The sequence below is a fragment of the Stigmatopora argus genome, chromosome 19 (genome assembly GCF_051989625.1).
Source record: "Stigmatopora argus isolate UIUO_Sarg chromosome 19, RoL_Sarg_1.0, whole genome shotgun sequence".
In the NCBI taxonomy this organism is placed as follows: domain Eukaryota; kingdom Metazoa; phylum Chordata; class Actinopteri; order Syngnathiformes; family Syngnathidae; genus Stigmatopora; species Stigmatopora argus.
The window spans coordinates 5240554-5264818 of NC_135405.1; the positions used below are offsets into that span (position 1 = coordinate 5240554).

The 24265-nt window shown below is 38.6% G+C and overlaps 3 protein-coding genes and 1 long non-coding RNA gene across 6 annotated transcripts; 2 read left to right on the plus strand and 2 right to left on the minus strand.

Annotated features, from left to right (window-relative positions):
• Nucleotides 1-3665: 3665 nt before the first annotated feature.
• sf3b6 (splicing factor 3b, subunit 6) lies at nucleotides 3666-6426 on the minus strand. The gene is made up of 4 exons (XM_077587949.1): nucleotides 6258-6426; nucleotides 5648-5766; nucleotides 4202-4340; nucleotides 3666-4083 (listed from the first exon to the last, which is right to left on the minus strand). The coding sequence occupies exons 1-4, from the start codon at nucleotides 6285-6287 to the stop codon at nucleotides 3994-3996; spliced, it is 378 nt and encodes a 125-aa protein (XP_077444075.1). The 5' UTR covers nucleotides 6288-6426; the 3' UTR covers nucleotides 3666-3993.
• Nucleotides 6427-8708: 2282 nt separating this feature from the next.
• tdrd6a (tudor domain containing 6a) lies at nucleotides 8709-14323 on the plus strand. Its single transcript, XM_077587827.1, has 2 exons — nucleotides 8709-14151; nucleotides 14222-14323. The coding sequence occupies exons 1-2, from the start codon at nucleotides 8751-8753 to the stop codon at nucleotides 14314-14316; spliced, it is 5496 nt and encodes a 1831-aa protein (XP_077443953.1). The 5' UTR covers nucleotides 8709-8750; the 3' UTR covers nucleotides 14317-14323.
• A 1054-nt stretch (nucleotides 14324-15377) lies between these two features.
• LOC144064873 (uncharacterized) lies at nucleotides 15378-17330 on the plus strand. Its single transcript, XR_013296916.1, has 5 exons — nucleotides 15378-16207; nucleotides 16273-16363; nucleotides 16458-16499; nucleotides 16623-16670; nucleotides 17106-17330. It is a non-coding gene; the product is annotated as an uncharacterized LOC144064873 (long non-coding RNA).
• Nucleotides 17270-24254, minus strand: pla2g7 (phospholipase A2, group VII (platelet-activating factor acetylhydrolase, plasma)). Of its 3 annotated transcripts, none has more exons than XM_077587732.1 (11): nucleotides 24033-24254; nucleotides 22605-22733; nucleotides 22380-22530; nucleotides 21612-21702; nucleotides 21481-21549; nucleotides 20269-20434; nucleotides 20021-20134; nucleotides 19551-19642; nucleotides 18052-18222; nucleotides 17830-17978; nucleotides 17270-17752 (listed from the first exon to the last, which is right to left on the minus strand). In XM_077587732.1, exons 2-11 carry the CDS (start codon nucleotides 22698-22700, stop codon nucleotides 17652-17654), a joined length of 1200 nt encoding a protein of 399 aa, XP_077443858.1. In that variant the 5' UTR covers nucleotides 22701-22733; nucleotides 24033-24254; the 3' UTR covers nucleotides 17270-17651. The 3 variants fall into 3 exon arrangements, with proteins under 3 accessions (XP_077443858.1, XP_077443857.1, XP_077443859.1); XM_077587731.1 differs by having other exon boundaries at nucleotides 23955-24254; XM_077587733.1 differs by having other exon boundaries at nucleotides 24149-24253.
• Between the last annotated feature and the right edge of the window lie 11 nt (nucleotides 24255-24265).

Consider the following 24265-nt stretch of genomic DNA (forward strand, 5'->3'; position numbering starts at 1 on the left):
AACGTCTTTCGGCGAATCGTCCGAGTACCTGTTTTCCCCCATCCAGTTTCATTCTATTGACACATCAATGATGTGCTACACTGGATTTGCCGCTATTCCGTATTTGTTGTTCCACTGATGCTAGGTGTACGTGTTTACTAAAGTCGACCCAAAACCAAATTCCTATGGTAATCCATCTGCCGCTATCCGTCAAATATTAGCTCTAGATAATAAAACAGGGAGGGGGTTCGTCAGGAGTTTCTTCACAAACAAGCTTGCACTGTCAGTTCAAAGAAATATAAAACTGAGTTTTTTTTTATGTAAATGTAGTTTATTTGCATGCTTTTAGGTTCTGCCTTAAAACTCTTGTCATATTGCATCCTGCGATTGAAGACTAGAACGCCTTATCAAAGATGATACCTGTGAGGGAAATATTTTTACAGGAAAGAACGGGAACCACATCATGGTGGGACGCTGCTCGTTTGTGACTCGGACCCTCGACTGCTTTAACTGTGGGAGCATATGTCCCTGTAGATGTTGCTTAGAACACAAACCTGGACCTTAAAATTGCATGCTTTTGATTTGAAATGAGATTTAAATGGATACATTTATAACAATCGAAAGGATGTGGGTTTTTGGGGGGGGGGTTAACGTCAAATTTGAGCAGGAGTTGTCGGGTTAAAGCGATTCAAAGAAGATTTTTGAACAAGGGTGCACTCACAGGAACACTTTAGGTCGAATGTGTCAAAGTGGCGGCCCGGGGGCCAAATCTGGCCCGCCGCATCATTTTGTGTGGCCCGGGAAAGTAAATGATGAGTGCCGACTTTCTGTTTTGGGATCAAATTAAAATGAAGAGTATAGATGTATATTAAATTTCCTGATTTTGGCCCTTTTAAATCAATAATTGTAATTTTTTTAATCCATCTTTTCTGTGTTTTTAGTTCAAAAATCATTTTGTAAAATCTAAAAATATATTTAAAAAAAGCTTAAATCAACATTGTTTTAGATCTATTAAAAACTGAATATTCAGGGCTTTTAATCCAGTTCTTTTAATCCATTTATTAAAAAAAATCTAAATATTATATCTAAAATGGTCCGGCCCACGTGGAATCAAGTTGACGTTAAAGCGGACCGCGGACCAACCCGAGTCTGACACCCTTGCTTTAGGTGTATCGTACTCTGCTTCGGCACCCCTCAGCGTTGTACTCATCCTTCCTCATGTCATCACATGCTCATACGACATTGAATTACGACAACTTCCCTATCTACTCCTCGTTTATTCCTGTTGTGCAAGGTGGTGGTTGTCAACTGATTAAAAAAGGAACAGTCGCGTTAATAATTTGAGACATTTGCATTGTGGAAGGGTGTTTTAGTGGTTAGCGTCTCTTTATTCTGAGGGTGGAATCACATTACACGTTCAAAAATATGCGCGGTAGGATAGTGATGACTGTGATTGACTGCTGACCTACAAATTTATTAAACTACTAAAGGCTTATGATCGATCAATTGTTCTGCCTATTAGTAGTCTCACCTTCAACTTTAAGGGTTTGCATATTGCATATGATTATAATGAATGGTCAGTTGCGAATGAGGCTTGTATTCCAACTATTTTTTTCCAACGATAACATGGGAATTATGGTAAGGGAAACAGTTAGAAGAGGGCCACTCTTCAAGTGAAATGATACACCCATTGCCAAACTTGACCTATTTTATACTTTTTTACTACCCTGAAATCTCATCGTATGGATGCAAAGTATAGCCAGTGTCGCGAAAGTCAGTGGAAACGTGGTGTGTCCTGAGTTCATCGCTATCTTACGATAATTAGGCCTACTTGACTATGTAATCTACACACCTAACGACCTGCTTATTGCGAAGATCAAGATACCAAATGTAAGCAAAAGGCAACTGTGTACAAGGATTCTTTTGTAGCATGCATTGTGTTCCTGACGACATGGCTGCACCCTGTGTTGTGATTTAATCTAATAAAAGGAACTATCTGGGCTGTTTCAACTCTCTTGCAAAAACAGAAAGACACGTAGAGTGAGAAGACAGGCAAGCCAGTTAAAAGCAGTGGCGGTCCGTGCATTTTCTCGTAGTGCCTTCAACGTGTAAAATCCACTTCCTAGCAGCATTTAATAATTAAATACAAATACTGGAGCTTTTCAGATATCAGAACTTAGCCCGCAATTGAAATATTATTTAGGAATATAGCCATATTTTAGTCACCAAAAATCCTTTTTAACTGTACACAATATCCATCCTCCTTTCTTCCTTCTTTTCTATCGCCATCGAAGCTAATGCTGAAAGTCGAGCCTGTCCTGTCGTATTCCTGGCATAGTCCGTCTGGAAAATGGCTTTAAATCAACACAACAATATATTTGCGTGTGCAGTTCGCTCAAAATACAGTTTGGTAGCTATGGCTAATCACTAGCCAATCATATTGGTGAAAGCAATGACGTATCCCTACGCCTGCGAGAAGGCAATGACGTATCTCTACGCCTGCGAAAAGGCATTGTGGTGTTGCCAACTCGAAATCTGATTGGTTAAAGCAACAGTCTTATCGACGCTTGTTTAATGCAGCAGAGCCCGCAGAACTGATTGTGAAGGCCCTGAGGCAAATTTCTGACCCTGGCAACAAATAATGGCTGAAATGTGATTGGTTAAATGCTTCAATATGAAAACACATCTGGAAGCAGTACAACCAGGGGAGAAAGCAATGAAAGGAAGCTAACAGACAATTTGGAATTATTTAATTTACAGAAACTGCATCATAATAGGAAACAGCTTTCACCCCAATGGTTGGATCCATTCATAAGTTTGGGAAAGACAGCATTAAATAAATTACCGTATTTTCCATAATATAATGCGAAAAGCCTTCCAATTATCTGAAAAGCCAACTGCACTCTATAATCTAATGTGGTTTATATATTCACCAATATTGGTTAATCATTGTATAAAAGTCCACAACCCCTAAACACTACTATTACTACTCCAGCTCCATCTATTGGATGTATACCGTAATTTCTCGCATATAAGACATATTTGTAACTCCCAAAAATGATGACTGAATCAAGGGTATGGCTTATATGGGCAAAAGACTTGCTATACTCTATTTCACCAGTAGATGTTGACAAAGTAACATTTACTATTTGTTGGTTATTTTCTGTTTTGCAGTAAGAAAACAACCATTAGTGGATGAATTAATTCCTTATGATATTGATCCTAATAATGTGCTTTTGATTCATGCAATATCAGAAATACCACAGGTGATGATTTTTCTTAAGATTTTCCCTTCCAAAATCAGATTTGTACTCCCTATTAAAACCATGAATATGGATTTATGGAAAAATGTGTATTGGGAGCGGCTTATACGCGAGAAATTGTACAATTTAATTATTTTAAGGCAATTTTAAGGGTGCGGCTCATATGCGAGTAAATACGGTAACCCAATCGCCTACTACTTCCACCACCACTACTACTGCGTCTTTCTTATAATCCAGTGTGTCTTATATATAAAACAAATTTTAAGATAGGGTATTAATTGAAACTGCAACTCAGAGTGGAAAATACAGTATGTAATATTTGTCAGATGGGAAATTGAATGGAAAATTAATTTGATGTGAGCACTCAGTAATATTTACATTTTGTGAAACCAAAACATATAAAGAAGAAAGGAGAAAAGGGCATTTATGGAAAGCACATTTATTTTGCAGACGGCATACTCATTTTAGTCTGGGCTGTTTTCAGGTCAAAGATTTCAGAAAAAGAATAGAGGAAACAAGATGAAAATGTAATCATAAAATGTGAATACATGCAACTATATTTCACATGAAACAATGTTATGCCTGCAACCTATATTCAATCAAAAGAATAGATAATTATCATTAACAATCAAAGAAAATGGGGGAAAAATCCCCATTTAAAAAAAATATAGAAATAACAGCCCATCACAAATGAAAAAAAAATGTGGGTACACAAAGGTAAAAGAACAAAGAAGGAGAAAAATATCCAAAGCTACTTTGGAGGGTCTGTGTTGATGCCATATTTCTCTTTTAGAATCTTTAACTGTTCCTCTTTCTTTTTCGTGTCCATTTTCTGGAATGCCTGTAAAAAAACAGAAGATAAGAAAAATTACCTACAGCCAATATTAGGATTATTAATCTGAAAAAACAATTATTCTTCATCACCCAATACATTAAACCAACAGAATGCTCACACATACCCTGTTTGCGTTGTAGTAGAGCACCACCAGATAGCGGTTGCAGACGTTGAAACCTGACAGGTGATCGCAAGCATTTTTGGCATCAAAAATATCTTCATAAACCACATAGGCAGTTCCTCTTGATTCTGGTGTGTTGCCTCTGAAAAGACAAAATGAACAAATAAGAAGCCTATCAATATCCTTTAAAGAAAATACAGAGGAATAATAGTCGTTAGTTCACATAGAGCACAGCCGCAAAGACAAGGCCAATTGAAAATGTCATATATATATGTATATTATGTATTGAATGCACAATTCTTGTTATATTATTATAATATTTGTATAGTGGCATGGCAACAGCGGTTAAAGGGATTACCGTATTTTCACGACTATAAGGCGCACATTAAAGTCTTAAATTTTCTCCAAAATAGACAGGGCGCTTTATAATCCAGTGTGCTTTATATATGGACCAATACTAAAATTGTTATCACGATAAAATAAAATAAATCAGTCGATAGGGTACACCGACTCTACTATTTTCCTGTAGACAAAGTACTGCGCAGTGACTGCTGGGATATGTAGTAGTTCTTTTGTCAATACACCCAATGGATTGTGGCCTGTATTCATCGACATCAACACAGCATGACGAAGCATGGAAAGCACCGTTGGAAAAGTTACTCTAGCTACCAGCTAGCTACTATTTGCGAATGGATTGTGGCCTGTATACATCGACATCAACACAGCATGGAAAGCAGCGTTGGAAAAGTTACGTTAGCTACCAGCTAGCTACTATTTGTGAATGGATTGTGGCCGCCTGGACGAACGTATAAAACTCAGCGTTTTTGATGACTAATTTGGACAATTGTTCAATTCGGACACAGAAAATGAGGATTTTGATGGATTTGTGGGTGATGATGACGTGAGTAAGTTGTAAAATGGCTAAATAAAGTACAACCGAACTCAGTTTTGCTTCCGTTGCCTTTTTAAAAACGTGTTTTTAGCGTGTGGGTGTAGCGTGTAAGAACTATATATCCCAGCAGTCACTGCGCACCGGAAACCGGAAATAGAGTCTGGGGCTGCTTCCGGTAGCCAGCGCTATTGCGGTTAGATATTCATATATAATATATATGCGTCTAAAAACAGTGCGTCCTTTTGTGTGTTTAAAATACAGAAATAGCACTCGTTACTGACACTGCGGCTAAAAATACGATGCGCCATATAGTCGTGAAAATACGGTACATTTGTGTTGGTACTGGTATGTCTCTGTCTATTACCAATAAAGGGCGCAAGGCAGGATATATCGGTTGATGACATTGTCCTATTTTTGTTTTCTCAGTTTAGACTTTCTATTGTGTGTCGAGATTAAAACGTAATGTCTGAGCACAGCGTTTGACAGTTGATACCAACACCAATTTGTGGTTTTAGGGGGGACTCTTAACTCTAATAATAAATATTTGCATTACTTACGTTCTAATTTGACGTATGGGGCCATATTTTCCAAAGATATCATACATTTCTTCTGCTGTGATTTTGTAGGGGAGGTTCCTGATGTAAAGGATTCTGTTGACTTCTGGAGGCAGTCGTATCTGCAAACAAAATAAAGACATCTGAACAAAACATTCATAGACAAGGACTTTTTCCTCGTTTTAGATTAGCAAGCCTAATCAGTGATGATCGTGAAGAAATTGCGTTTAGGGAGATCATCAAATAGGAAACAATGGAACTCAAATATTAATAATGTAGTGGACAAGGCAATAATTATGCTTGGAAGAGCATTTTTCGAATCTGATTTATATTTCGGACATTGCTAGGTAAGGGTTAATCTAGACCACTTGATTGTCAAATTACGACATCATTATAGTACCAAAAAATCCCGGCGTGTCAAATTAGTTACGTAGAATACATAATGTTAATGATGAACTTGAACAATGACAATAAAGGCATTCATTGTATACATTGCGTTGGTAGTGTATTTAATAACTAGCTAGCCCGCTAACCGCGTTCTAAGCAATCCTAATAAAATCAATTTAAGTGTTTTATTTACCCGAAAAAACACAGAAAAAAAGAAAAAACTTACATTCGCACGTTTCGCTGCTTGCATAGCCATGATGGATAAATGTTATTGTCTTTTAAGGGAGAAAGGCCACCAGAAAGATACAGACGAACAGGACAGAAGCACAGACCAGAAGAGCGTCAAAATGGCACGGTCGCTTTTTGCTGACGCACTTCCGGTATCAGAATTGGGCTCGCATCAGTCGCTTGCCTCCTACAGGACGGGGAAAAAAGTCCAATCAAATTTAATGGCTATAATGTTTAGTAAAATATGTCAGTTAAACAGTCCGATTTGGTTTTTATCAAATGAATCTTCCATCCCATCTTATTTTCTGAACCGCTTTATCCTCACTAGGGTCGCGGGGGGTGCTGTAGCCTATCCTAGCTGACTTCGGGCCAGAGGCGGGGGGGCACCCTGAATTGGTGGACAGAGTGAGGATTGTATTTTTAATCAGAACTTAATCTGTATTTTTATATATTTACGACAATAGCCGTTTGAGCAATTTCTGATGTTTTGAAAACGAAAATAGGAATTAAAAAAATTAAAATGAGTGCGCCATTCAAGTTCCGGGTCCTGAACGAAATAATGGGCGTGTCTTCAATCACTTACCCCCGCGAGTTATCGCATTTGGCAAGTTTTCGCCTCAGCGAAAGTTTCGTTTTGAACCACGTTTTGTTGCTATCGGACATATTAGCACTGCAAAAAAATAAATGAAAGTTAAATAAAATCGGGTTGAGGGAAACTTTATTCCGGGACGTTCGGACCTCTGCATGCCGTTTTGGGCCTTGTCACCTGCCTGCATTTTGGCGGATTGACGCCATTGTCTGCTAGAACGAAAAGTAAGTTTTTACGATTAAAACGAGAAAAAAACATGTTTATTTTAAGAACTTGAAGCCCATTAGCTCCTATTTTAACACATCCTCACCCATAAAGTGTAATATTTGGGATTGTATTGCCGTGAAATCCAAGTCATTTTCAATAATGTCATTTTAGGCCTCGTCAAACTGCACATTTCGACAGACAAAACCGTTTATTGTATACGTGCTCTTGGCTCGAGAATTGTCCAAAACAACTTAAGAAAAAATAGTTTTTGTGTCCCCAACGTTTTGAGAGATTTTTTTTCAAACAGTGATAATTGTAGCTGCCTGAGGCAGTGTGCCAATTTATGTCTTCCATTGATATTTTTGTGTATTGTGTTCATACAATGTTTTGAGTTGTGTATTTTGTTCCTTTTCTTTCTATATTTCTCATAATGTAAACAGTGAAGTGCAATTTTGGGTTTAGAAAAGATGTCAGGACATGAAATAGTGGTTATGTAACCAACACAGAGGGCTGTTGGGACGCAAGGACGTGCTCTCAGTTGAAACTTGTAGTGCACATAAAAGATGCGTGCAACAATTTGTTAAGGCCTTAGCACAGGGGTGGCCAATTCCGGTCCTCGAGAGCCCCTTTCCAGTCTGTTTTCCAGATCTCCCTCCTCTACCACACCTGAATCAAATGATCAACTCATCAGTAAGCTGTCCTCTACCACACCTTAATCAAATGATCAACTCATCAGTAAGATGTCCAGCAGCTTCATACCGATCCCAATTATTTGATTCAGGTGTGTTGGTGGAGGGAGACATGATTGGTCGCCGGTCTTTTGGTTGCCCAGAAGGTAAGTGATAATTACCATTTAAATCGTTGCTCAAATTCCCTAAATACAAACTGTGAATTACCATTTAGTCATACTTGATGCTCTAGTAATTATTAGGCTAAAGAAAAGCTTCACATTTCCCGGACTTTTGTTGTTTTTTGTTGGAGAACTTGTTAAGACCCTGACTGACGTAGCTTCTTAAAGGGACAACGCATGTACATACAAACGCTTATACACTCACACGTCGGCTCCGTGAAACTGCTCATGGCCATTGTTGGCTTTTATTAATGTGTAGACCGTGTTGTTTTGTCGCCGGTCTTTTGGTCGCCCGTTGTCGCGGTCGGGGCGACCAAAAGAGCGGCGACTAATCGACCGCACACGGCCACCCCTGCCTTAGCAGCTCCTAATTGTCCAGTCAGAAGGCACACGCGGTAAGAGAAATTTTAGTTGTCTATTGTGTTTATAAGATATTCCTTTGTTAAAAAGATCTCCCATCTCATTTTCTGAACCGCTTTATCCTCATTAAGGTCAGGGGGGTTCTCCTGGAGGCCATCCCAGCAGTCTCCGGGCCAGAGGCGGGGGACACCCTGAATCGGTGACCAGCCGATGGCAGGCAAGTAGTTGGACAACCATGCACACTCACACCCATACCTAGGGGCAATTTAGAGTGTCCATCCCATTTTGTGACCAAATCTAATGCTGTCCAATACTCCAAAAATAGCTGTATAAGTCGCCAATACCAATACTAAGTATCAGATAATAACAGTAGTAATAGTCGGCCTAAAAACATATTTTTCTAACCCTATTTGTAATATTTTTTGCATTTTTGTCTTGCAGGAATAGACCAATAATAGAGAGTTTGAGCGACTGAAACTGGCACGATGTCATCAATCTTTGGACTTCCGACACAAGGCTCGAATGTAACAATTTTGTTTACCCGGCTCCACTCCGATCCCCTTTGTGTTTTCATTGAATTCTGGGCAAATTTTGGACAAGCGAGGGCAGGGGATTATCAATCCCTGGCCAAAAGTATTCAGTCCCCTGTGACATTATTTCAGGAGTTTGAAGGAAATCCTGGGGACTTGTGCTTAGCTCAGAATGAGGTCGATGGTAGATGGTATAGGTCTCGTATCCTGTCAAGAGATAGATCTCACTGCAAAGTCTTCCTTATTGACAAAGGGATAACATGCAGCACTACTACAGAGTTATTGGCTTGGGGTAACAGGGAATACTTTCACTTGCCACCTGAAGTGGAATTGTGTTTGCTTGCCAACGTATTGCCATGCTCTCCTGAAAATGTATGGTCTCCAGTCGCACTTGAATTTGTGCAGTCTTTTCAAGGACAGACAGTAAGAGCCCATGTGCAAGATGTACTAGTGCATCAAAGAAAGCTTCTTTTGGACATCTCATGCATAACCCTTGGCCTGCACGAAAAGGGTTTAACAAAGACACTCGAGCCAAGCATGTTCCTGGATATGGTTGTTATGTCACAAGAGCGTAAAACTGAAGTTGAAAAGTTCAATCAAAACCTTATGGTGGAAGTTGAGCAACTAACCAATAAGGACTTGTACATGTATCCAGAGCTGACAGCAGGAGCTGTGGCGACTGTGGTCGTCACAGAAGTAACCAATCCGCAACAGATTTTCTGTCAGTTGAAGATTTTTTCTCTAGAGTTGAAAAAACTCTCCACTCAAATTACACAGTACTGTAAGGGAAGAATGGTCAGTTGCAGTATCGATGCTAAAATGATAGGACTTCCTTGTGCTGCAAGAGGAAATGATGGAAGTTGGGACCGGTGTGTCCTGCAACAGGTATTTCCAACAAGCAAGCTGCTGGAAGTACTTAACGTTGACAATGGCACAAAAAAAATGGTTCAAAAGGAAAATGTTAGACCCCTGGCTCCAGAGTTCTTCAGAATGCCTGTTGTGACCTATGTGTGCTCACTTCATGAAGTTACTGACAAAGGGCTTGGATGGTCAGACACACAAATTAACTATCTGAAATCCTTACTCTTCCACAAGTCCCTCATTGCTAAATTCCATTACCAAAATGTTTCAGACGGTGTTTATTATGTTACCATCTATGATGATGAAAATAAAAACCTCAACAATGTGTTTTGTTCAATGGACCAACTCCCACTGGAAAGTAAACCAACACTTGCTGATGATGTAACTAGACACCTGGCGTCCACCACCCAACATCTTTCCGGATTTCAAAACAAAGTAACAGAGTTACCTCTCGGAGAGACAGCCGTTGTTGAACAAAAGCTAGAGCAAACTGACATATTTCCACTTGAGAATGTCTTTCCTGGTTCTTCGTATGTGGCCCGTGTCTCTCACGCAACCAACCCTGCCGAGTTTTGGATCCAAACACAAAGCCATGGGAGTGAACTTGATGAATTAATGTGGAATGTTTTTCTTTTGTACAAACATACAGGCAACAAATATCAGATGGAAACACCGATCATTGGTGCCTACTGTGCAGCTAAAGGGGCTGACGGGAATTTCTACAGAGCTATTGTGTCAAGAATTGGTGAAAAAAAAATCGAGGTGTTCTTTGTGGATTATGGAAGCACGGAGGAAGTTGACAGGAGTGAGATCATGACCCTTCCTGATAGGTTTAAAAAAACACCCAAACTTGCTCTGAAATGTTCATTAGCAGGCATTGACCCAAAAGATCCCAAATGGAGTCAGAGTGCGATCGACTTTTTCATCAAAGTCACCACAGATAAACTGCTAAATGTACAGGTGATTAAAAAACATGGCAATACCTATGTTGTAACACTCATGGATCCCAAGGCACGAGAGGGGAAGGATATCGGTTCACTGCTGTGTTCTTCTGGCCTTGCTAAACAGAATGATATGAAAACAACCTTCCAGATCGCCACTGCGCATTCAAATGTTGGATTGTTATGTGATTACAGAAATGTTTCTACTCACGCCCATATGAATGAAAATCCTTTATACAAAGAATCACAAACTGGGAGCTTCCGGGAAATTATGTTTACCGTTGGTAGCATCCTCGATGTCAATGTGTCTTGCATCGAAAGCCCAAATAATTTTTGGTGCCGACTCCTTACAAATTCGCAGCAGCTGAAATTAATGATGCACAACATTCAGTCACACTATGCAGACAGCATTTATGAGCCTTTCACAGAAAACATTTGTGTTGTTCGCCACCCTGACGATGAAATGTGGTATAGAGGGGTTGTAATTCAGAAACACGAAAAAAACAGAGTAACAGTTCTTCTCGTTGACTACGGCCAAACAAAGACAGTCTCTCTCCACAACCTGAGGACTATCAGCCGTGAATTTCTTGATCTCCACAGCCAAGCGTTTCGCTGCAGTCTGTTCAACCCTTTCAACGTCACATCAGCAGTAAATGATTGGAATGATGAAGCAAAAGAGAGCTTTATTAACTTTGTGGAAAATGCTTCCTCTGAATTCATTGTATTAAAGTGCACTGTCTATGCCGTCATGTACAATCAACAAAAAGTTGTTTTCAACGTTGTGGATCTAGAAACGCCATTTTGGAGCATCTGCACTACTATGGCCAAACTTGCAAACAGTAAACATGATATACCTGTCAGGAGACCACCTTTTCGCCTGGATGCATACCACTACTCATCATACAACATCAAGATTGGAAATGAAGAACGATTCAAAATCACATGCGTTAACAGTGTCAGTCAATTCTACTGCCAGCTTAAGAGGAATAGTGACATGCTAAAGGACCTTAATGTGAATGTCAACAATCTCTGCCGCCAGCTTGGTAATGTGACACCTCCAAAAGTATTTGGAACATTGTGCTTTGCAAAGTACATAGATGGGATGTGGTACAGGGCTCAGATCAAGGCAATTAAGCCAAATATTGTGGTTCATTTTGTTGATTATGGTGTTACAGATCAGGTGGATGAATCTGACTTACTTCCAATTCCCAAAGAAGCCACCAACATAATGTCTGTCCCCGTGCAAGCAATACTGTGTTCTCTCGCCGATATCCCAAAAGATGTTCACAGTGAAGTGAATGACTGGTTTAAATCATCTGCGACAAACTGTGAATACCAAACACTTGTTGTAGCCAAAGAATCCAGCGGAAGTCTGCAGGTTGAGCTTTATCACAAAAACATTCCAATCAATTTAGAGATAAAAAACGTCTTTCACCGTAAAGGACAGACTAAAAAGCAGGTCATCTACCAGCATCAAAAAGGACTTGAAGCTCCATATCCAAATAAGGAAAATGTAGCAATGACTGCAGGCCCCAATACCAATAAAAATCCTTACACAAAAGATGCTCCAGTAACACAAGCAACACAATATGCAAGACAGAATTTGGAGAGCAATCTGTGGGGTAAACCTTCACAAGAGATGTATCGGCCACCAACGCAAAGGCAGCATGAGATCCACCCAAATAATAATGAAAAAGAAAATGTCACCACCACAGACAATTCAAAATCTGATTCCAAATCATTCGTTAAAGGGTCTGGCATTGTGGTCCACCAAACAGAACATCCAAAATGTTGCAAACTTGAAGACTTGCCCAAAAATGCTATCACAATGGGTATGGAGGCAGATGTCTATGTTTCACATTACAACAGTCCGGCAAGTTTCTATGTGCAGCTTGTCAGTGAAGACGAGGAACTATTATCCTTGAGTGACAAGCTTAATGACGCCATACCCAAAGTTAGCATCGCTGAAGTAGATGCAGGTGACCTAGTTGTAGCAGAGTTTGCAGAGGATTCCTTATGGTACCGGGCAGGTGTAAAAGAAGTGCTCTCTGGCTCTATGGCTCTTGTCGAGTTTGTCGATTTTGGCAACACAGCACAGTTACCATTTTCCAAACTAGCCAAACTCCATCAGGCTTGTGAGCTGTTGCCACGGTACAGCGAACACTGCATGCTCATTGGAGCTGAATCTCTTGAAAATCTCGATGCACAAGTGGTGTCCACTTTGACAGAAAATATCTTCTCAAACCCTGAGAAAATCCTGAAATGTCATTTTGTACAGCAGGCAGAAGGATTGTGGAAAGTCAAACTTGATGACAATGGTGTGCAGATCACATGTAAGACCCCTACGGTATCTCCTGAAATCCCATCCGCGATTGAACAGGGAATGATTGAACCGAATGTAGACCCTGTACCAGATGAATTTTCTCTGTCCTACCACCAAATTGATTTTACAGAGGGACAGAAGCTAGATGTTTACATTTCGGCTATTTGTGACGTGCATACCTTTTGGTGTCAGCCTGCTGACTCAGTTGCACTTGATAACATATCCGAACGCCTTTCAGAACCTGGAAAGGCAGCTCATAATACACATTTCAGCGTAAGCGCTCTGTCACCTGGCATGCCTTGCATTGCATTTTACCCAGATGATCAACTTTGGTGCCGTGCTGAAATGCAGGATAAAAATGAAGATAACGTGACAGTTCTCTTTGTGGACTACGGAAACACAGTTGACATTACCATAAATGACGTGGGGGAAATATCCAGTGATCTGTTAGAAACTGAAAAACAAGCATTTCTTTGTAAGCTTGAAGGGTTTGATGAGTCAAATGGATACTGGTGTGAAGGTGCTTTTGATGCACTAGCTTCACTTACTGCGGATAAAATATTACAGCTGACTGTCATTAAGCCATCTCGAAATGATGAACAGAACATGCATCTTGTGCAGTTGGAATGTGAAGGGCAGCTCTTAAATGAGACAATAAAAAAGTGGTGGGTGACTTCAACATTGGAACAAAGTTCCAACGTCACACAGCGCGTGGTGGATATAAGACAAGAATTAATTGTTGAATCTGCAAAAGTGCAAGAAAATGAACATCCTCACACTGAAGATGCAAGTCTTGTTCCTGGTGCGTACACATGTAGACAACATGAGGCTGAATTGCTATATTTAACAAGCACACCAAAGAACATTCAGAACCCTGTGGATTGTCTTCAAATTTCAATTCCTTCTACCAAAAACCCACACGAAGAGAGACATTTTATTGAAACCCACAGCCCAAGTGAGGTTACAAACACTGCCCTTGCGGTATTCATTCCTAACATGGAAGTTAGCATTTCTCAGATTGATAGTGGGATACAAGAAAATGTGTTGTCTTTGCAAAATGTGGAGAAGAATAACAAAATTCATGATGAGGAGGATGCCTCATTGTCCGATGAAAAAAAATCTCCACCAGACAAGACTGTAGAAGAAGAGTCTGGTATCCAGGTGTCTCCATTTGAAGTGCTGGATACCTATAACATTCAAGGTTGTTCTCAAGTCCTGACTTATTTCACTGGTAAGTCCTTCATGTTTGGAATTTTTGCCTTTGCTGTTTATGATGTGTTTCATATTATGTTGTCTTCTAGACCCAAATGTTGTTTCTGATGACGACAAGGACTCACATTTGACTTCAGTTATGAATTCGACAAAAGTGATAATGGTAATGCTACCGAATTTGTAATTGTACGTGAAGGGTAACAATAGAATGCAGACAAACTTATGGAAGTATTGAATTACACATGGACAATTAGAAGTCCCTGACATTTGGTCTGATCAATGTTCGGTCTTATCTACAGAGACAGACATAATTCAATGATGTTCATCTCAGGTTTTTATTAGTTTAAAAAAAATGGTCGAAAGCATTTGACTGGCTTGAATATAGACGTTTTGAAAAATGTATTTGTTTTTTTAACAAGTTGGGAAAATATGAGCCAAAAACATTTCTATTTTACGTCAATTATCTAATATTTTTATCCCTGACACACTTGAAGAATTGCCCCCCCACACACACACACACTCACACACAAACACATTAATGTAAGCAAATAATTTTCTATAAACTGTAGTAAAATTTAAGTTCCATGTTTTATTAAGATTGATTCATTATTTGGATTGAAATATGCATTCTTTCATCCTTAGTACAGCTTCATTTTTATATTGTCTTGTAGATTCCAGGTGAACCAGTGCCTGTTTTACCGCAGTTACATGGTAAGCTCTTTTCTTGATTACATATGTAAATGGAAAATTTCAACATAAATGTAAATTTAAGTATATAGTTACTGTGGGGGGTGGACCAGTGGGGCGAGTGGTTAGCGCGTCGGCCTCACAGCGCTGGGGTCCTGGATTCAAATCCAGGTCATGTCCATCTGTGTGGAGTTTGCATGTTGTCCCCGGGCCTGCGTGGGTTTCCTCCGGGTACTCCGATTTCCTCCCACATTCCAAAAACATGCATGGTAGGCTGATTGGACACTCTAAATTGCCCCAAAGTATGGGTGTGAGTGTGCATGGTTGTCCGCCTCCTTGTTGGGATTGGCTCCAGCACCCCCCACAACCCTAATGAGGATACAGCGGTTCAGAAAATGAGAGAGAGAGTTACTGTGGGAAAAATTACACTTGATGTGTTCTTAATTCTTGAGATGCTGGACTGTGGCAAGATAATGAATTACAAATGTAATTGCAGATGGCCTACCAACGGATTGCCCAGATCCCAGAGAGCAGCAAAACGAAGATGATGTCATCTCACAACTTAAGAATCCACATGTAAAAGAAATGTTACCTAAAGACTGTACAGGGCGTCCTGCGTGTATGATGGTCCTAAAATGACATTTCGAGTTTACAAACCGTGACCGGCCCTGCCATTTATTACTATACTCTTAACTATTTTTCTACAGTTAGATTATATTGTAAATGTTATACAACTTGGATAAATTTATGTAAATTTAAGACTCCTTCATATTTATGGTTTAGAAGTACATTTGACAAAATTAACGATGGCCAATGCTGCGTTCTGATGCCTTCTGATTGGCATATGTAAGACCACTTGTACAGTTTTTTTTTAATCTATAAGGGTGCTACAATGTATTTCTACATACAGTGGTACGTCTACTTACAAAATTAATGGGTTCCAGAACAACTTGGATTTTTAGTAAGTATAGCAGTACTTTATATGTAAATTCTCATTCGTCCCACTTAAAAAAAAATTTACCAACGCAATACTTAAAAAAAATCATCACTGTCCCAAATTTGTATGAAAGTTTTGAGAAACACACAAAAAGGAGACAAAATCAAAGAGGATGTGCAGAACAGTAATAGTGTTTCAGTTTTGATATATTTTAACACTGAAAACATCTCAGTCCGCAAATCCACACTTGGTTACTTTTCAGGTACATAAGCAGACATTGTTTTATTTTTCATCAGTTTTCACAAGTATAGTTTGAAGCAGTCAAGGCTGTTTTGTGTGTTTGCAGTGTGACTCTATGCCAGAAGACAATAAGTTAGATTTTCCTGAAAGTGAGCATTCCGTGGTGGGTGAAATGGGGGGACGCTGTCACATGAACCTCAGTCCAATTGAGGTAGGTGATATAATTCAGATAAACAAAACTATCCTCTAGTCAATGCTGAAACAACTCCTTTTCAGGGTTCTGGAGAGGAAGTGATTTGTGTTGTCGGAGAATTGTGTTTGCCAGACCAAGATGGGATTGCTAAAGAAAGGGAGCTCGCATTGCATGGTAATAATTTGAGTTTGAATTTAATTTTCACAATTAAATGAATGACATGGCCTGGTTTGTTAAATGTGAGACTGACCCTCAGTTACTCTCATAGACCAAGAGGAGGAGAAGACTGGAAAATGGGGAGTTCACCAAGGTAAAATCAAAAACAGATTTGTATAATTCCATAATTAAGTGAGCGTGTTTTATTTCTAATGATAATACTGTAATTATTTTGTCAAAATCATCTCGTGTGCTTGTTTTTCCCCATTTTCCAAAGGATGATAATGATGGGGGACATGCTGATTTACCCCCGACATCTGCTTTGGTAAATGTTGACTTTTTTTTTCTTACTTATTTTTGACAAATGTTATATTTTGGTGAAAAGCATTTACAAGCACATCACGTTTTTAAATGGTAAAAAAAGCCTCTTTTTAAGATGAGTCGCTGATTGAGTAGTGGGTGACTCGTTAACGACCATGTTAGAATAGTGGGTTGAGTTCAGACTGAGTACCATCTACTGTAGGTTGTCTTTTGCTCACAGCCAGATAGGATTCCCAATGTTGTCCCTCAATTGGTTAAACTGAATCGAAGATGATCATTTGTAATGTTTGGGGGGGAAATTGATTTGGATGATTTTTAATGTTTGGGGAAAAAAGTTCTTGGGCCTACCTGAAGGATTTGGAGGATAGCCTCTTATTCTGTGTCTTTACTTTAGGAAATATACAAGTATTTTTCTTCCAATTATTTTTTTCCTTTATAGATGGTGATGGTTCAACATAGAAGTGATGGCACACAGTTTGATTTGGTTAAGCGGTGTTATCTTGTCTGGTGTCTTTAGTGTGTACTTTTATGTTACAAAGGCAAGTGTTTGATACGGTTTGTTTTCCCTTTTCACTTAAGGAACAATAAAAACACATTTCCATGTTATAGTACAAACCTGATTTATTGCAAAGTGCATGGAAAATAAACAAGTACATAAAATATGCCTTGATCTAAACATTACACTTTATATATATATATATATATGTATATATGTATATATGTATATATATGTATATATATGTATATATGTGTATATATGTATATATATGTATATATATGTATATATATGTATGTGTATATATATGTATATATGTATGTATATATATGTATGTCTATATATATGTGTATATATATAAATATATATATATATAACTACTATATTGACATTGATAATATAATGAAGGCATGTTTCACATTATGCTCAAACATGTACAAGGCTATTTTAAAAGAAGAACTTGGAGAAAACCTGTTTCTTAGTTTCAGTTCAGAGGGTCGACTGAAGCAAATTGACATTAGTTCCTGGGATGAGGTTTTCGTCATCCCCTTCAATCAGAGGGTCCCACTGATTGAAGTTGTTTTCCAAACCTAAAAACAAACAAAACATAATTTTAAACATCATTTGCATTTCAAAATACTGTGGTATAGTTTATGATTAGGTTTACCAAGATGTCGTTGCAGAAATGCAAGCGATGCTTTGTTTGAGAGGTCGATCGCTACTTCTGGGTCAAGGTCACCCTTCAGCGTCATCAACTTTCCAATCACGTTACCGGTCAGAAATGTGAAGTCTGTGAAAGACTGGTGCACGGTTGCTCTAACAGAGTCAAGTCAACAAAATTAATTGGGAGTGAAAATCCACACTAAATGTTGATCAGTACTATTTATACCTGATCGTAATCATTTTCCTCTCTATGTCGGATGAGTCCAACATTTTTATGCGTCTTATGTTCTCCGGCCATTGGAACTTCTCCGAGTTGACAAAGAAGATAGGTTGAGTTACTTGAGGAAATGTTTCATCTTTTAATGGAAGCATCCATGGGTCAAGTGTGACAGCACACCTAGGGCAAAAAAAGAATATCCAAGCTTACTTCAATGGCTAGTATAGTACGTGCCTCCTTTTGGACTTTCTATTTGAGAAGAACATCCCTCCCACCAAGTTGGTGAGATCCCTGATCTTGATCAGAAAGGTTACTGGATCCCTTTTATTTTTAGATTACAGTGGTACCTCGACCTCAAATCAGCTCGTGGTATGACGAAAATTTCGATTGAATACTTTGCCCGCGATACGATCAAAATTTTGAGATGCGACCAAGCCAGGTGGCCATGACATGAGGCTGTTTATCATTGTAGCACACTGTCTTTTTTGCCGCATCTCTTTCTTGTATTACAGATATCTACGAGCACTGAACGATTTATTCAGACGAGTTTCGACCAGGAAACGCACAACGCGCATGCGTGGGCAAAAAGAGGGCTTTCTGGGTAATGAAGTATACTCGTGCACACAACACCCATAGGCAATGTCACCCTTTCTCAGAATAAAACTTCATTACCCACAATCAATACATGGGTAAACTCAGCTATTGCATTTCCTGTTATTCTTTCTTTAGCCTTAGCTCCCACGATCGCTCATTCAAGACTACTTCTCGTTGACAAGTGGTCGTGCGTTATCCTATTGTGAGGGACATTTGTGTGCATCATTTTCGGAATATGTTGAAGGAAATACAACAGCAAACGTGAAGGTGGAGGCGTGCCAAACCGCTAACCCGGAAAAGGAAGGTAAAAAAAGATTAAAACAAAATTAGAATTCAGTTTTGTGTAAAGTTACATTAAACGTATGTTTGAGTGTGTCTATTTATTAATCCAAGTTAATTTAAATTTGTTTGTTTACGAGTGCCGTGGATAAAGTCCCCCCTCTGTGTATGCCGCTGTCTCTACCCTCCGCGAAATGCGTCTAATTTTACTTCTATTAAACACAATTTAATACTATTAAACCACTCGTTATTTATTACTGTTGGAATAATGATTCAAACCTTTATAATAATGATTATTCCATCAATTACCCTGTCAATATATGGCGAATTAGAAGAAATAACATTTTTTCCAATCCAATATCCTGTTTTTGGTGTTTTTTCAGAGGGTTGGAACGAATTAATTTGTTTTCAATTCATTTCAATGGGAAACGTTCGCTCGAGTTACGAAAAGCTCGACATAAGATCTCAGTCTCGGAACGGATTACGATCGTATGTCGAGGTACCACTGTACTGTTGGTTTGATTCTTTTTAGATTATAAACTTATTTTATAGGAGGTTTGTTTATATGATCAATGTTCGTCATGAAATTGTGAGGATCGGCTATATAAAGAAGAGATGCGAACATTTGCACTTACTTAAATTTCTTCTCTTTGGCTAGCACTTCTATTGCAGTTGCTCCCCCAAAGGAATGGCCCATCACAGCTACTTTGTCTAGATCTATACAGTCCTGAATAGAGAAATACTTTTAATAAGATGTTCCATTAAATGTGTTAAACCAACGATGAAGCATGCTCTTATAAACTAAAGGCTTTGGTATACAAGCCTGGAAAATTAAAGATGAGTTTTATTTACTACATTCAAATAACCATGGACCACATCCACAGTGTAGTGAATGATCCACCATAAATAAATGGGAGATAAGATCTTGAAAGGGCAATGGCTGTAGGAAATAAGTTCCCTAAAATTATGACATCAACATTGGTGATTGGGTATACTTTTAATTAATACTAAGTAATCATTTCATATGGAAGCCAAATATTGAAGCATTTCACCAAGCATTCTGAAACTACTATTGAAAATATATAAAACAAGAATATTGTGTTACCTTCAAAGTCTTCCAATCAAATTCTGTATGCAAAACATTTTGTACCGGCACCCCTGAGTTTATGTCTGCAAGTTTGTGAAGTGCAAGGATGCATTCTTCTGCCCTCTGTTGCACCTGAAAAAGCATGATAGCAGATTCTGTCAAAAAAAGACAATTTCTCAATCGAAATCATTTTAAAAAAATGAAAAGACTACTTTGGACAAATACCAGAGGTTAGGCAACGTTTAGTAAAACAATACGATTCATACTTGCTGGTTTCTGAGGGGGAATTCTTGCTCCCCTTGTTGCAATCTTCTGTAGTACATCCATTCCCTCACTAGGGTGTCTTTTAATGAATTTCTTGAGGAATTCTTGCTTGTTGTGTCCAGTTCACTCTTCAGAAGAAAATGATATGTGGCTGATGCAGACATGTCTCTACAAGAGTAAGAATGCATGTGTTTTGGATAAAGTGCGCTTTCATTGAGGTAATGCTTAATTCAAAGATTAATCTCAACGTTTTCTATGCTGGTGTAAATTTTCTGGAGTAGGATTTCTGGATTTACAATTTCATAACAGTAGTACTAACTGTTACTACTACATTATTTTCTCTATTTCTTCTGTCACGTACTGTTCTGCGTGATCTCCAAATGGCTACTACTTTAAACGCAAGGATAAAATAAAAAAAAATAAAAAAATGGCAGCACATTGTAGTACGTACTTGTATTTAGAAATATGTCCAGCGGGGGGCAGTACATGCCATTGTTATTCCTAAATGAATGTTATCTGTAACGGGCCGTATATGGCCCGCGGGCCGATGTTGAAAAACATGTACACAAGATCCGGGGGCGGGGCGAGCGCGCAAATCCCGTTTCGGCGAAACGTCCGTTCGGCCAAACGTTCATTCGGCCGTTCGGCGAAACGTCCATTTGGCGACCTGTCCGTCGACCAAACGTCTTTCGGCGAATCATCCGGTCACGCTGTGCCTGGCTTAATTGAAGGCTTATAGGTAATTTTTCCTGGTCTTTTAATGTTAAGTTGGCTATCATTCAACTTTTATACCGTGGTCTCACGGTGTTGCAGAACACAAAGTTATCTCTGCTGGCTTTGGTCTAAAGCTGGTCAACTACAGGGCATATAAAGACAAACAACCACTCAAATTCAAATTCACCCTATTGGTGAATTTAAAGGGATAGAAAACATTTTAATCATGTACAGCCCAGTGGAAATACCTTGCTTAATAAAGGAAAATGACACTTTCATTTTTCCGATATGTGATAGTGGAGAAATATTTAAATAAATCCCATATTTCCATAAGTAGGCAAACTGGCTGTTGTCAGACATTTTTAAATGGCAATACTATTTTAGCCAATAATGTATCGTAAATTACCCCACCTCCTCACCAATGTTCCCTATAGTATAGGGTTCACTATTCTGATGTGGCCAATGATTACACAAGTCTACTTATTACACACAAACTGTACCTGTGTTCCACAGAGGCTACGATGAATCCCTGAGAGGCTAATTCTGTACATATTGCTGTATACAATGTCCTGTAAGGGGAGAAATAAAACAGCTCAGACCAAAACCAATAAATATGGTTACTTCTATGTACCTGAAGGCTCCTAATCCATGTGAGAAGATAACCACTGGACATTTAGTTGAGTTAAATGGAGCATCCAAGTAGGCCGGAATTTTATAGGAACCTAAAATAATGAAAATGACTTAATGAATTAAAAAAGCATGACCTTTTGCCTTTTGAAAAAGACAGACATCATAATATTCTAAATAATGAACCAACAGTTACAAGTGAGTGCACCATTAATATTGGAACAATTATTAAATTAGATGGATGGTTTTTATTTTAGTGAACTTTAATCATTTTTGGTGCTCTCAGACTGGGCTCATGGGATACCCAAGGTACATGACCAATAGCTTAGAGGGGTAAGCAATAATAAATATGTAATAAATTATTAGCTCACACTGTCTTAGCCCCCTCATAGTAATTAACGTAATAATGTTATGAAATGTACAAGAGTGCCACAATCTGACATATTTGGGTGAATAATATAAGGCTCCTTAGGTTATGACTTCAGATATTAAATTAAATATGACCTTATGTATATCAATAGAAAAGCCACACACTACAGGGGGTTGTTGATAGGTTAAAAGGAGTTGTAGCATTTCTTTATTTGTGAAAGCATGGCTTTCAAGATGTTTTGAAAACATTGCAAAACCCTTCCCCTGGTACTATGCCTAATGGCCATAAACATTAAGGATTTTAAAAACATCTGATAAATACAAAACTGATTTTAAAAAAAGACAAAAACCAGGATGACGATGATGATAGACACCCACATATACAAGTACTATGTGGAATTACCAAAAAGGCAGCGGAATATTCTATTACTAAAAGTCCTGTTGATTTTCAGAAAGTCTGCCAGCCCATAAAAGTATTCCCTGTTTGGGATCCAGTATGGCATCTCTGTTTTGTCCATTTTTTGGCAAGGATAGTAAAGGCGGAAAAAGCTGCCCTGTTGGAGACACAAATGCAGCCAATTATCACAAAGTAATCATGCTTCTTCCTCGTCCTCATCCTAAACTTCACCTGCACTGTGTGATCCATCATAAAGTCAGTACATCCTGCATCATGTGGGCCGTTGGGTTGAGGGATGTTACGGTTGTTACAGGACATGTTTCCCATCACTGAAAAATTACGGTATATACCTTCTCTGATCTGTGGACAAAAAGGGGAACAAGTGTTGTGTCAAATCTAAATGTCAAAAAAAGAACATTTAACTGGGCTCTAGTAGCTACCATCACAGATTAGAATTTACCTAAACTCTGCTGAAATACAGTCATACCTCTACTTACAAATGCCTTTACGTACGAAATTTTCAGGTTATGAAATGAGTGACTCGAGATACGAAAAACATCCAAGTTACAAAATCCCCAAAAAGTAAATGCATTTTCCTTTCCGTTATTTTATTTTGAAAATATTGTCACGGATGCATTGATTCTCACCTTAGAACATTGCTACCCTCTACTGGGCTCTCATTTCATTGCTCTCATTCTATCTCATATAATGACAATAAAAGCATTCAATTCAAATCAATTGGCTGTCTCACAACAACCACTATCCATGTTTCAAAATTCTCTCTTACATACCTGTCCACCTCGACTAAATGCTTTTTAATAATTGCAATTCACCTTATTAAGATATTAGGAACCATACAAATGCAACACGGCACATATTTTCACACATGCGGACACATAGAACACAGGTAAAAGTCTAAAATGTACTACAAAATGGACGGCTTTCGGCCCTGGTAGAACGGACTCTTGCCGCCATTTGGCGGACAAACACGGGCGTTATGTCTCCCATATAATAACAGCCGTCGAAGGAACTATTTCGGGGGTGCAGGGAACATTTTCATATGCTTATTTTATTTTAAAGCATTAATAAATAATTTCCTTATAATTTGATCTCATTTTTGTTTTTCCTCACATCTTTCATGCAAAATTGGGAAAGTTTGACCAATTTTAAAGGATTTATGTACTTGGTAGTTATGTGAGGACCGTGGAACGAATTATAGAATTTACATATAAAGTACACCTCTTCTTACGACATTTTTTCAAGTTACAAAAGTTCCGGAACGAATTAATTTCGTAAGTAGAGGTGCGGCTGTACATTATTAGTACCCTGGATGAGGCTGGCATATAAACTAAGGGAACTACAACGTGATAACAATGTTAAACATTTAATAAATGTCTTTCTGCTCAACCTGCGACTGTTCCTAAATTTAAACTTAGTTTGATAAGCTTGGTTGTAAGCTTTGTTTCCCAATAAACCCTGATATCTCATTACACAGATCTACTCTTAAACTTAGTTAGATAAGCTTTCAAAGAACAGAAAAAGCAACAAGATCAATAATTTTGAAAATATATTACTGCTTACCTTGGTAAGTGGACAATGCTCTAAGTCTAGCGTCGGGCAAAGTTTCCGCAATGCATTGCAAAACATTCAAGTACTCACTTGACTCGAGCTCCAACGAAATGTGAGTCAGTGGGCAGGATTTGACGGGTAACATCAGCGTTGGACTTGTATAAAGTTAGAAACTACACGTTTTGGAACTTATAAACATGGCTTACGTTTCAAATTTTGGACGCGTTTTCCATACTTTTTTGCGCATTTAGCCCCTCTTTCGGCGTTTCCTGGTATGCCTACAGATCACCTAATACGTAAACAAGCGACACCAACGTGACGTA

Excerpts from the sequence above, each read along its gene's own strand:
- sf3b6 (XM_077587949.1), bottom strand. The coding sequence starts at position 6,287 with ATGGCTATGCAAGCAGCGAAACGTGCGAAT. Across the intron at positions 5,767-6,257 it reads AAGCAGCGAAACGTGCGAAT|ATACGACTGCCTCCAGAAGT; the intron begins GTAAGTTTTTTC and ends TTTTGTTTGCAG. Across the intron at positions 4,084-4,201 it reads TCTACTACAACGCAAACAGG|GCATTCCAGAAAATGGACAC; the intron begins GTATGTGTGAGC and ends GTTTTTTTACAG.
- tdrd6a (XM_077587827.1), top strand. The coding sequence starts at position 8,751 with ATGTCATCAATCTTTGGACTTCCGACACAAGGCTCGAATGTAACAATT. Across the intron at positions 14,152-14,221 it reads AGTCCTGACTTATTTCACTG|ACCCAAATGTTGTTTCTGAT; the intron begins GTAAGTCCTTCA and ends GTTGTCTTCTAG.
- pla2g7 (XM_077587731.1), bottom strand. The coding sequence starts at position 24,020 with ATGTTTTGCAATGCATTGCGGAAACTTTGCCCGACGCTAGACTTAGAG. Across the intron at positions 21,550-21,611 it reads CATGGATTAGGAGCCTTCAG|GACATTGTATACAGCAATAT; the intron begins GTACATAGAAGT and ends CTCCCCTTACAG. Across the intron at positions 19,643-20,020 it reads TTGATTGGAAGACTTTGAAG|GACTGTATAGATCTAGACAA; the intron begins GTAACACAATAT and ends TTCTCTATTCAG.